The sequence below is a fragment of the Alnus glutinosa genome, chromosome 4 (genome assembly GCF_958979055.1).
Source record: "Alnus glutinosa chromosome 4, dhAlnGlut1.1, whole genome shotgun sequence".
Taxonomy (NCBI): domain Eukaryota; kingdom Viridiplantae; phylum Streptophyta; class Magnoliopsida; order Fagales; family Betulaceae; genus Alnus; species Alnus glutinosa.
Window position 1 is genome coordinate 32,686,469 of NC_084889.1, and position 13,451 is coordinate 32,699,919.

General features: G+C 35.6%; 2 protein-coding genes across 5 annotated transcripts; one reads left to right on the forward strand and one right to left on the reverse strand.

The window, feature by feature from the left end:
* Positions 1–2,118: 2,118 nt before the first annotated feature.
* On the forward strand, positions 2,119–7,062 carry LOC133866499 (uncharacterized). 3 transcript variants are annotated; one of them, XM_062303039.1, is made up of 6 exons: positions 2,119–2,429; positions 3,224–3,508; positions 3,675–3,848; positions 3,979–4,085; positions 4,886–5,220; positions 6,114–7,062. In XM_062303039.1, exons 1-6 carry the CDS (start codon positions 2,256–2,258, stop codon positions 6,704–6,706), a joined length of 1,668 nt encoding a protein of 555 aa, XP_062159023.1. In that variant the 5' UTR covers positions 2,119–2,255; the 3' UTR covers positions 6,707–7,062. The 3 variants fall into 3 exon arrangements, with proteins under 3 accessions (XP_062159023.1, XP_062159024.1, XP_062159025.1); XM_062303040.1 differs by having other exon boundaries at positions 6,138–7,062; XM_062303041.1 differs by having other exon boundaries at positions 6,171–7,062.
* Positions 7,063–8,838: 1,776 nt separating this feature from the next.
* Positions 8,839–13,078, reverse strand: LOC133866928 (uncharacterized). Of its 2 annotated transcripts, none has more exons than XM_062303589.1 (4): positions 12,770–13,078; positions 11,161–12,247; positions 10,709–10,975; positions 8,839–9,298 (listed from the first exon to the last, which is right to left on the reverse strand). In XM_062303589.1, the coding sequence occupies exons 2-4, from the start codon at positions 12,230–12,232 to the stop codon at positions 9,078–9,080; spliced, it is 1,560 nt and encodes a 519-aa protein (XP_062159573.1). In that variant the 5' UTR covers positions 12,233–12,247; positions 12,770–13,078; the 3' UTR covers positions 8,839–9,077. The 2 variants fall into 2 exon arrangements, with proteins under 2 accessions (XP_062159573.1, XP_062159574.1); XM_062303590.1 differs by lacking the exon at positions 12,770–13,078 and adding an exon at positions 12,700–12,746.
* Between the last annotated feature and the right edge of the window lie 373 nt (positions 13,079–13,451).

A 13,451-nucleotide genomic window follows, 5' to 3' on the forward strand; every position in this document is an offset into this window, starting at 1 on the left:
ATGACCTAAATTACGTAATTTGAAAATCTACAATTTTTTTTTTTTGTTTGAAATTTTTAAGGACTCTGATTCATTAATTAAATGGGTTGGATTAAAATTGATTTATATAGCCTTATACTCTTATATCCATGTCTCGAAACGATTTCAACCCGACACGCAACATTAGGATTATCAATTCTTTTTTTAACGGCTTGCGAACGCAACACGAAATTAACGATTTATGATTAGAGAGTCTCACCTATTAATTATATCTATAACTCGACACAATTTAATCCGATGCGCAAACCCAAATTGTCACCCATAAACTTACCTGCGAAGTATTTGGACTTCAAACATGTGGGTCCATGGAACTCCTCTCACAATGAATCCTGATCCTTCCTAATAATGGTGGAAACGACAACTCACCAAGAATCTATGTATGAGGGGTATGATCCATTGAGGGAGTGAATGGTGAGTCAGAAAGGTGGTTGATTCCCATTTCTTCCAATTCTATCTATTGAGTTTCCTAGGCAGATTTTTTTGTATCAATATCTATCTCTGCAACACAAAAGGAAAGAGCTATTGCTTCTTCTTCTTCTTCTTCTTCTTTTGCTTTTGTTGTCCTTCACTCATTTCTTTTTCTCCAAATCCTTGCTCTCTTTTTTCTTTTGTTTCGAAGGGAATAAGGAAAAATAAAGATGCTATAGAATTTTAACTTTCAACTAAAAGGGACTGCAAAAAGAAGACTTCACTTTATATAACAGTGACAAGTTATTATTGTGTTCATTTTTAATAGGAAGAAAAGAAGATTCTACCCTTAAAATAAAATATAAGAGACAATAATAAAATGTAGTAAATAATTAATAAAATGTTAAACCTTGTGGAATGTTATAAACAACAAGAAGATTAGGCCAAATCATGTATTAATAAATCTCTTGTCAATTATTCCTTAACCATTTTGGATCCTACCTCCTTGCCAAATTGGTTAAATGTTAAATTACTCCTTATAGTTTGACCTTAGAGTCCGTTTAAGTTTATGATTTTTTTTTTAAAAAAATGCGATATAAAAATAGCAATTTTAACATGTTCGATTTGAAAAAGTGACTTTTAAAAACGCAGTTAAGCGTTTGGTAAAATTACAGTTTAGCCTTTAAAATTATAAATTAACCTTTAAAAAAAGCATCATATTACCTGCGATTTGAAAATTAAAAGCGTAATTTTCAAACGATTTATTTTTTGCTATTTAGTTTAAAATCGAACTTTTTGTTTACAAAATTTCAATTTCAAACGTACCCTTAATGTCACCTTATAACAAATAAATCCTTATGGTTTCATAATGAATTTATAAATTCTTATGATATGTATTTATTTATTTTTTGAAAGAATCTTTATGAAATTATAAATTTGCATTAAAATAACAATTTTTTTTTTTTTTTTTTAAAAAAAAGGCCATAATTTGGGGTGGGGTGGCCAACCACCCAGGAGTTATTTTATGTAGTGCTCCAACTTATTTGGTGAAGCCTACTTTGTGCAAAGGTAAATAATATAAAGAGAAATAAAAGTTATACGTTTAATTAGGATTATGTTTTACACAGCAATGCAAAAATTAAAGTGTGATAATATATATATATTATATTGATTAATGTATTTTAAATATTTTTATGTAAATTTTAAATAAGTTTCTTTTACATAAAAATATTTAAAATATGTTACATTAGTCAATATAAAATGAAGGATTAAAAAAAAAAAAAAAAAGGCCAATAGGAGAAAAAGCCCACAGTAACAACGTACACTAGCCCTCGCCTTAGATATCTCTACCACCCAATTCAACGGTCCACGCGCCGACTAGAGAGACCACGAGTGACAAGCTACCGCAGGATCTTCTGCCACGTGTCAGACCGGATCAACAGCCGCCGTCATTTCTAGACAAGCCTGGCCCACATATATATCCATTAAATTCATACGTGTCTGCCAGCGCATGCTCACAGAATCCCGACTACAATGACGAAACTAGCCCATTCTCAATGCCTATATAACGGTCACAATCATCTAACAAACAAAGGTTATTTCGGTCATTAAGTCCCGCGCTTTCAAAACGACACGTGCTCGCCGTCTCTCTCTAACACCGTTAAAGCCTTGCCAAACTTTGTCTTCTAGGGTTTTCAGAATCTTCAGGATCAAAAAGCTCGTTGTTTTCAAAGGGTTTCGTTGTAATTTGGTTTCTCGGGAATTTGTATTCCTTTGGATTTCGTTTTCATTCGCTTGGGGAAAGTTGGATGGTGCAGTTGATGAGATCCGCGAATCTCAGGCTGGAGCCTGAAACGACGTCGTCGTCGTCGTCTTCGTCGTGCCGTGAGAAGCTTCCGGTGAAGTTGGAGATCGATGACTCGCTGGAGGAAGAGCACGGGCCGCTCAACAAGCGGTCGAAGCCTTCTCAGGCTTTTCAAGAGGTACGGAATCGATTTTGGTTTGTTTGGTTTCCAAGAAAATGTGAGTAAGGGTGAGGAAATGGTTAAAATTTGGGTTTTATATCATTTCACGCCTGATGAAAACATAGAATTCTAACAAAACGAGCCTAATTTTAATTTGTTTTTGAGTGAATTTTTGAATCTTAATTTTCAGAACTGATGAAATATGAATAATTCAAAAGTGAATTTCCTTTTCTTTTTTAATTCTCGTTTTTATTGGTAAACAAAAGATGGATTAGGGTTTGTTGATTTGTTTCTTTTATATTGCTATGAGAAAAGTTAGTTCCGAGTTTGTGTATTAGTTTTGTATTTGATTATCGACAGCGTTTCGGATTCCATGTGATTTGTTGACAAGAAAAAATCTTTTGATAGTAGATGACAGCTCCATTCTAAGAGCATGTCTGAAGACGTATATTGACTCCTGGGAGATCGCGTTTGGGGTATTTGTGTATAAGTTGATAGAGGTTAAAATTTTGATTATGTTGCATTGAATAACATATATATATATATATATATATATTTCAACATTTCATTAAATTACATGTGGTTTCTACGCAACTGAGTTAATGATTATAATATATCATGAGCTTGGTGAGGATTTCAAGAGCGTTTATGATGTTTGGATTATAATTATTTTTGGTTACTTGGACTGGTTTAGATTAATACCTATAGTGGGATTTGGGTTTCCTGAAAAAAAATTTAAGAGGCTTCATTGCTCTCCATAGTAATTGGATTCTTTTATTTGTTTGTCCTACATGGTCTTGTTGACTAATCAGCAATGGAGTTCCGGAGCTAACTCGTTCCCTATACCTCCTTCGCAATACAACCCGCTTGACGAGCCTAGCCCTTTGGGTTTACGGCTGAGGAAGAGCCCATCGCTGTTAGAATTAATTCAAATGAAGCTTTCTCAAGGGGGTGCTCCTAGTTCAGGAGCTGAGCAGAGTGAAGATTTTAACTTAGTAGCTAAACAGGAAATTATGGGCACTGCTGTATCAGGTCCTGCTGACAAGCTAAAGGCTTCAAATTTTCCAGCTTCACTTCTGAGGATTGGTAGTTGGGAGGTATCTTCAATTAATTAATTAATTTTTTTTTTTTTTTTTCTGAATATATATATAAGAAGAAAAAGGGAGAAAGGGAAGGAGAAATTCTTTAAAAAAAATTCTGATACTAACATTCTGAGATTATAAAAATCTTATGACATGTCACATATTACTCTAAATTTTGCAGTATAAATCAAGATACGAAGGTGATTTAGTGGCAAAGTGTTACTTTGCCAAGCATAAGCTTGTTTGGGAAGTTCTTGAAGGTGGTCTAAAGAGTAAAATAGAAATCCAATGGTCAGATATTATGGCTCTGAAGGCGCATTGTCCTGATAATGGACCTAGTTCATTTAATGTCGTGGTACGTATGACCTTATGCTTTGTGTGTGTATGTATGCAGCCTATTTGTAAGTGGTTTGAATGTTCATTAAGATGCTAAGGTGTGCATGTGTATAAATGGTTAACTAAGACACCTGTGATCTCTTGTGCAGCTGGCTAGACAGCCCCTTTTCTTCAGGGAGACCAACCCTCAGCCTAGAAAGCATACCTTATGGCAGGCAGCGGCAGATTTTACGGATGGGCAGGCTAGCATACAAAGGTAATAGTTTGGATTTCTTCCCTATTCTCTCTTTATACTGACAGCAAGACTGCCAAAATGTGTGTTTTTGCTGTGTTTTGCATAATTAAGCCTTAGCTAGAAAGTCTTCCTAGGACTTAGGTTGTTCTTGGAGGCTTATAGTTTGCTGGATGATGTTCCAATGTATTTCCATACTTTTTTCCAATATGACAGAGAATTTGCTTTCACTGTTCTTATAACTCTTTGTAAACTCATCCATTGTTCTTTTGTTTCACCTCTTTCCTCTTGGACAATTAATCATCTCATTTAGGGATATTGAGAGTAATTTATTTTTGGGTCCTTTATATGGTCTTTATTTGCTTGAGCACTACACTGTTATCAGGTTCTTGTAGGTATATCCTCTGCTTATCTTTCAGCTAGTGCAGCCCTGGCTGCATGCAACTAATTTCTTTTTTAGAAATTTATTTTCTTCAACCCATGGCATAGGACATGTTGCAATCTTAGTGTGTTTCCTAACTCTTTGTGCTTCTCTGAAGTATTTCTTTTGCTTTATGCCAAAAACAAGAGGAAGCATTTATAGCAAAAGTCATTTGTACCGGTTGCACATTTGCAGTTTCATTTCTTTAAAGAACATATATGTTCATTATGATGAATATAGAACTCTTTATAGTTACCTGTCTCGTTGAAAGTCCCTTTTTTAATACATCAGATTCTACATTTTATCATTTCAGCCCTTCTATTTAAAGATGCAATTATGTGTTTGGGTATTTAGTTTGTGAGACTTTGGTTTGGTGGATAATTTCGATGTTATTGTTTTATAGGCAACATTTTCTGCAATGCCCACAAGGGTTGTTAAACAAGCATTTTGAAAAGCTTATTCAGTGTGATATGCGCCTTAACTTCTTAAGCCAACAGCCAGAGATAGTTTTGGATTCACCATACTTTGAACCACGGTCTTCTGTTTTTGAAGACCCAGAAGAATCTAAAGACCATAGTTTTGATCAAGTGGATAGTCGCAGGGCATCTATGTCTGGTTTCCAGGATGTAGCATCACCAACTGCTACGCAATCATCTTCATTGAAGATTGAGCAAAAACAGGATTCTGCTGGTATGGTATCGGAAAATCGCTTACGGGAAGCTCCTTCCCCCAGTTCAGGTACAATGACAAGCTTGAACGTTGTTTTAAGCATGCTGATTGATAGTTTTTTTACTGTTTATTTTACTCTTTTTTTTCTTTTGCAATTTAGCTATGGGCATTATCAGATCATGGCATGATTTTGAACAGCAATAGATTTTTCTGCTGCTTTTGATGCACTATGGTGATAGTTTTTTGGCCTGAACCTCGTGGTGATCGATAATGCTTCTTAAGATGCTCTTGATGTCTCAAATATTTATTGAAGTTACAATCTTAAGGAATCATGGTTATCTACTAGGTGCATGGCTTAATGATTGTCCACACTTCATTTAAAAGCTCTACTTAAGAGCCTGAATGTACTGAAGGCAGCTTAATATCACAGGTCTTAGACAAAACTTTTGCCATTCAGGATCTGCATGCATGTTCTGAAGGCCATTTAACACCTTTATCTAATCTAGTTTTAGTGGTATTTGTACTTATTGAAAAAAAAAAAATAAGGTTTTATTGTTATTTGTACTTCATGATGCATATGTTTAAACTTGTGCTTGTGCATTTTTTTTCTTGTAGATCTATCTTTTCTAGGATGTTTATAAAGATGGCATTTTTAGTAGCGTTCTTATAGAGTTTAGCAAATTGATACGCTGGTACTGAATAAATTTGAACTACCAGGGCCAGTTAAAAATTTAAAATGTTTAAAGTTTTATGTGTAATCATTTCAACTATTTGTCAAACTTGAGAATTTGTTGTATTGGAAAGGCCTTTGATTCTCCATTTAAATCCTGCTAATGTTTCTGGACTAAAAAATTTCATACCTTGAGAAGGATATTTTGTATTGTTATGGGCTACAAGGAATAGTGATTACATACTCTGCCTCATGTCGTCCATTCGATAATTGATTACCTTTCTCATGTTAGTGATGGACACTCGTGCAATTGAAGGTAATGGAAGTTCTGAAGCGGTTGATTCCGCAGGTTCAAGAAACTGGAAGGCTGGGCTCCATCCATCCATGTCAATGAGTGATATAGTGAACCATATTGGACTTTGTATTTCAGAACAGATGACTTCTGGTAATCTGCCCGCCGCTGATGAAGGTTCAGGATATGATGATATTCTTGAGGACATTGCTCAGTACCTGCTCAATGACAATCAGTTTACTGCTGCTTCTGATGAGAAATCCCTCATGTCAAGGGTCAATTCTCTGTGTTGCCTTTTGCAGAAGGACTCTGGGACAGTCCAGAATTCAGCGGGTAATGGGGAAAGTTGCGCCGAGGGACCTGATGGTGGAACGGGCATTCAAGTTAAGCACAACTCTGAACAAATACATGATAATAAATATAGAGCTGATTTGAAAGTTTCTGACCAGGATACAAGGGATGTATCTGGCAGCAAGCAGGTATCAGCTATGTCAAGGAAAGACTCATTTGGGGACCTCCTGCTTCATCTCCCTCGAATTGCATCCCTCCCAAAGTTCTTGTTTAACATTTCAGAAGAAGATGGTGAGAGTTAATCTAGATAGTTCTCGTTTATTATTCCAAAATTGCAAGAATCAGACTAGATCGCAACCTCTCTCTCTCTCATTGAATCAGACTGTCTGTTTAATATAATCTGATGTCTCCAATGAAGCGATTGTCTTCTACTTGAAGCAGGGGGAGTCTTGGGATTCGGAAATTTGTTTTGATGAAGAATCCTGTTTAAGTCCCATGTACAAATCTTTGTATTAGGCGTTGAAGCTCCTTTGTTACATGCCTTCTTTATGTTCTTTGAACAGTGTTTCTCTATGTATTTGTACAATTCTTGCAAAAAAATCCTTGTAATTTATGGTTCTTTGGTGATTTTCCAGTGGTTTGATATGTTTTCTGACTATTCTACTATCTTTTTCGTTTAAGGTAATACGTGGACCTCAAGGTCCATGTCATGCAGTACCTCAACGCTACTTGGTATTATTAGGTTTTTTATATTATTTCGTGCATCGTTGCATTTGTATAATCTCTTAAAAAAGACTAGTTAAATTATAATTTAAGCTTTTTAGATTCACGAATAAAGTTTAGTCGTCCAATTAAAAATCAATATGAAACTTAGCATTCACGAATACTTTAATAAAGTAGTCTCGGGTCCTTGTTCACAACAATCTGGATCCTGCCTGGTAGTATTTGAGGGTACAAATGCCAGCTGCTGTTCACGCATCCTATCCTCACCAATTTTTCAAGACTAAATCAATCCAACCAATCATCAGTCCATCTTGACAAAATACTCACAAACAGCTTTATCAGGTCTAATTCCAGTCTTGATCGTTTCATCAGTGAGCTGCACCACAATTTATCCAATTATATATATAATCTGTTTTTTTTTTTTTTTTAATTTTTTTATTTTTTATTGTGATTATGTTGATTTTTGTATTTTTTTTTTTTTATATTATTTTTTCAACAACACAGCCTCAACCAATCAAATTTTGAAAGTATTCACATTTCTATATAAAAGATGTAAAAATATTATTTATCCTTATATATACGGGAGTCTTTAGAATTTAAGAAAGGAAAGAAATATATAGATTGGAGGAAAATTCTCAAACTCAATCTATAAAATTGACAGTTTATTTCGAGTAGTTGATTCTTTGTTAATCCTATTTAAAATGCATGTGAGAATCATATGCTCTAAAAACATATAACAGTTCTCACATGTTCTAAAAACATATAACAGTGTCTCGTTAAGAATATAATGAATTGATGATCTCGTAGTCAAAGAGAAGATGTCTCATCATGACAATTGCATTGGAAAATCAAAATTGAAATGTTATCCAATGAAGATCAGAAAACTATAGAAAACCAAAATTAAAAAGAGCAAAAATTAATTAAAAAAACTTGAAAAGTTATTTTAAGCATAATCCCTTTGTGTTAAATATGTAGCATGGATGGAACATCTTTAGATAATTTTTTGAAACTCTTAGAGAAGCAGAATTACTCTGCCCATAAACATTGTCATCGTAGACCCTCCTAACCTAGGGGAAGTATTCTTGGAGGGTGACTGACTAATGCCCCATATAGGCAGGATTTGATTGTGACTAGGAAGGTTGGTCCATGATAATTTATGATAACCTTTGCATTGATATAATGTTAAATTATCACTTATCCCAAAAGTTTAATAAATTTAATTATTTAATTGATGTTTTGAGTCTCTGACAATACTACATGATAGATTGGTTTGAAGTCATACGGAAAAAAAATAAAAAATAAAAAATTGCAGCTTGTCCAATTCTTCCACTCTCATTAGGTGCATTTCCATGATATGCATGTGCCTGGCCAACACTTACATACAGCTTGAGTTGAATCATATGTTTTATTTTCGGAAATTGGCATATGTTTGTTAATTTTTTTTAGTTTAAAAAAGTGTTCTTATGTGACATAAAGGTGAAAACTATTTTTAAGTTTTAAAAAATAAAAAGACAACAAAAATACAAACAAACATGGCCAAGTGTGTTACTTGCACCATATAGATAGTCTTGAGGCTATTAAGGCATAAGATAATGTGATCATGCTTACAAAGGAGCAGTTCTACTTGCCCACATGACATTTTCTAACAAGCTTCATGTAAATAGCACAGAAAGCAGAATAATATTCATGGAAAGTTAGACCATAAAAAGGCTCTGTTAATCTACAATCAACAATCATGGTAGATTTGACACCAAAGTAAAATGCTTAAAACACTTAGCTCTCAGTTGTGTATATCATACATCATCTCTGCATTTACATTTGTATGGATACACCAAGAATTGTTAAAGCAAATCCTATGCTAATTTCCTTGTTCTTTTCGTTTACTTAGAACAGAAATGTAGTATTTTTTGATACGTGGGCAGGATATCTGAGAGAGCAGAGGTGATGTATTCAAGATAAGCGAACACATATAAAACATGGAGGATCTGTGGACTGCTCTTCGGGTGTAAAGAACTCCAAGCACTGGCAATGGAAGGCATGACCACATGGAAGAACAGAAACAGCTTGAAGAATAGAAGGATCTAATTCTTCACCTGTTGGTGAATATGCAAGATCATTATCACATAGATGACAGTTTTGTCCAAATGGTTGAGTGGTAGGATCATCAGAACCTGTAATGAACATTCTTATTACAAATGATGGTACCAAATTAAATAAGGAGCCTTTATATAACTGTAAAGAAGAACAAAGCATCAACACTTGGGTTACAGAACAACAATACAACTGTGTTAGCTTGCTGCTATGGGCTGTGGCATATTTTACTGAACTGACATAAATTGATGAATTTGTGGCTGTAATATGGCATCATTCTGACCTTTGGGTTGTTTAATGCCATCATGCCACTCTGAACATATTATTTATATATAGCATGACAATTTTTGAAACCATTGAACTATACCTAGAGTTGGATCTGCGGTTTATAAAATCATAAAATGTTTCGATTTTTCATACTAATGAAACAATATTACAACAAATAATAACAGAAGTCATGACTACTACCTATAACTTCTACATTATTTGTACAAGTTTCCCAAGTTTATGCTACATAATTCCATAATAACGGCATAATCTTCTTTGATAAACTGCTATAACCAGAACAGCTTGTCCACCCTCTCCATTTCAGCCACAGACATTACATTATTGCTAAACTCTGAATTTAGGCATGAAGACTGACCTCCACCTTTTACAAAAAATTGAGATTATTCTAATCGTGATTTGAGGACAAGGCCTATCTCATGTCCTTAGAAGTATGAAGCTGTTCATGGGTTTATCTATTGTTATCTACTATCCTTAGTACGGTAGCAGTATTCAACAGGGTGGCCTATGCAAAATGGTGTTGGTTCCCACTAGCATAATTATGACTTGTGCAAAGGACACCATGAAGTAAATGAGTAATGCTACTATTTCCCATCTCATAGAAAACCCTTTTTGCTTCGCTTAGCCTTATCCCCCTCCAGGGGTATTTTAGTAATAGGTTCTATAGGAACTGGACGATCCTATTTGATCAAATACCTAGAAGAAAACTCCTATGTTCTTTTCATTACAGTATTTCTAAACAATTTCCTGGATAACAAGCCTAGGAGTTTTCTTATTGAGGACAGGGAATGAAAGGGTTCGCTTTGACCGTTAAGAGTAGGCTACTCTTCACACCCATTTAGTACCGACTGGCATGAGAAGCCACTTAAAATACCCCACATTAGTCAATGTGAAATGGGCCTAAAAAGTAGCATTACTCTAAATAAATTAATTATACAGTCAATCAAGCAAGACCATGAAAGCAGACTGTGAACATATGTAGCCTAAGCTTAAGCAAAATGACTTGTTGGACATTCTAACTTCTAAGCCTGTTCCTTTTCCAAGATGGATATCAGATAACAGCAAGTAATTAAAATCCGGTACCAAAATTAAGGCGTACAATTCATTCCAAGACATAATCAGACTGCAGAGCGACATGCAATGTGGATATTCTTAAGAGTAAATTTCAAATAGGATGAAAAGTAAAGAGTTCCCTTTGGACATACCATCCCAAGAGATATGATCTGTTGGAAGATCCCATTCTGTGGGCTGTTTGGATGGCTTTTCGGAAGGTTGCTTCCTGAACTTAGATGGCTCTTTGGAAGGTCGTCGCTTCCTGAACTTAGATGGTTTTTCTGAAGGTCGGCTCCCAACTTGCTTTTCCAAAACTTGGTGGGAGGCTGGAGTTCTATGGCTTTGACTCTTCTGAAAATGTGAAGCAAAATCTTTGCTCTTCTCAGCAGACAGATACTTTGGAGTGTGGTCTGGTTTACCTACAGGAAACAGCAAGAACAATAAAAATATTGTTGTTGAATTAGAATAGGAGCACCAAGCACATGTGATTAGAGCACATGTGCTTAGGATAAATTTTTTAATTTTCCTTTTTGTGGGGAATAAAGAGGTCTTATTGAAGTAACAACAAAATGGAGTTAAGATTAACGGTTATATTGTACATTACCTCTGTAATTATTCCTCTTGGTGCCTCCATCTCCCCTGACTAACCGAGAATATGATGAAGATGGTTCAGTTTGGGAGGTCTTGACTGCATTGTTATAACCATGCTGTACTTCAGACCTCCGTTTATAACTCATGTTAGACACATTGCCCGGATTCCTTGATTCAACTCTGGAGGTCCTGACAGTTTGTTCGCCGGTGACCCTTTTAACAGAAGCACTTCCTGAAGCAGCTTTAAGGCCTTGGGAGTTCCTGACAGTTTGTTCACCGTTGACCCTTGTAACAGCAGGATTTTGTGATCTTATCCCAGAAAAACTACCCCGCTTTTGATTTGGCAAGGTAACCTCTCTGTGACTGCTATAGCCTCTTGAAGCAGCTTTAGGGCCTTGGGAGGTTCTGACAGTATAATTAACCTGCTTCTCAATTGGCAATGCACCCTCTCTGTGCCTAGAGGCTCTTGAAGCGGCTTTCGGGTGGCCTCGATAGCTTTTATGGTGACCTGAATTTACATATCTTGCATCTTCATAACCTCCTAAACTATAGTATCTATTATGATATTCACCATTGAAGTTAGACGAAGTTTTGCCATCTGTTCTGCGGCCATAACCTTGGAAGTCACTGCTTGTGTTGTCCAAAAGACCTGAAAAGCTTAAATTAGGGGGTGAACTCTGGGGGGTGAATGATTTTGCATGCATATTCCTACAGTGATCAACTTTAGGAGGAGTCCGGTTTCTGTGAACACCATATTGATATCTATCTTCATTGCCCCCTCCACCGCCATGGATAAGAGAACCTCCACCAATCTGCTCAGGACAGTAAAGAGCACCATTTTGAACAGGATTGTGGATGACATTATAGGCCGCACTTGGTTCCCCAGAATCTTGAAGAGACTGAAATCTATTGATACTCTCAATGTTACCATTAGGAGACTGAAATATTTTGCCTTTGTACTCTCTTGGATACATGTGCCTAATGTGGTCTACTCCTTCACTTTGCAAAATGCATTCTTTAGGCTCTTCATCTTGGTAATCTTTTTGTGGCATTAATCTCACCTTGTAAAGGTCACCCTTCTCCATTGGAAAACAAGAATTCTGGATAAACATTAATAAACAAGAATTGCTCAGCTATGTATTCTCCTTTCAAAGCTACAATGTATAGCATGCAACACTCACAAACACAGACATATATAACGAAACTTTCCAAAAAACAAAAAGAAAAAGAAAAAGAAAGAAAGGCTGTAAAACTATCTAACTATGTCATTTGTGATAATCCTCAATTCTTTAACAAAAAAGAAGAAGAAAGGGAAGACCCAAGACAGGTTTCCGTTATAAATATTGATAGGAGTAGGAAAAAGGTATATTGTTTCACAAAGAAAGCCTCTAATGATGGACTCAGAAACCAACCCAAATCCCAGAAAACCAAGAAAAAAGGCCAAATCTTGAAGAGTCTGCGAAAAAGAGAAATCACCCACAACTCCACAAGAACACTTGGTATTATTCTATCAATGATACCTACAAACTACTATACTTTTGTTTCTCTGTACCTTTTATTAATGGATCGTAAAACCGAAGAACAAAATACCAAGAATGCATGTAACAAGAAAGATGGAATACCGATTATTGCAGAATAGAAACTTGAGTCGGCTGTTCGAAGAAGCTTGGTAAGCAAGAAGAAGCTTGGTAAGCAAGCAAGGCAACTCCAATTAGTGGTCTTGGCAAGAGATGTAAGCCGTAGCGCTCACGGCTTTGGCTTTTATATGTGTTTTGGCGGTGTGGGGCCCGCAAGGTCTCCAAAAGTTCGATTTGGACTCAGGATAGGACCGACCTCCGCTTTCTCTTCGGTTTCTTTTTGGCGATTCTCGCAATTCCGATCCCTGCGGTAAGCGGCCGATAGGGGCAAGAATTTCAAATTAATCTCTTGGTGTCTTACGGTGACTCGGTGAGTATATCTTTTCGGAGTATGTTTTTTTGAAAAAATTATAGTTTGAAATATAGAAAATATTGTGTTTTCAAATGACATGTAGCGGATACGTCTTTAAATTTTAAAAACTAAATTACAATTTTAGCAAACGCTTAGCCGCATTTTAAAAATTTGAGTTTTTAAATCTCACGTTTTGAAATCGTTATTTTTGAATCACATTTTTTGAAACTGTAAATCTAAACGGACCCTTAGTCTAAGTTTTTCGAAATAATGGAGATGATCTGTTTTAAGGTTCTGATTTTGTTTTGTCGTATTTAACATTATACATGGTACCACAACACTGTTAAATCTGTAAAATTTGATCTATACCATAAA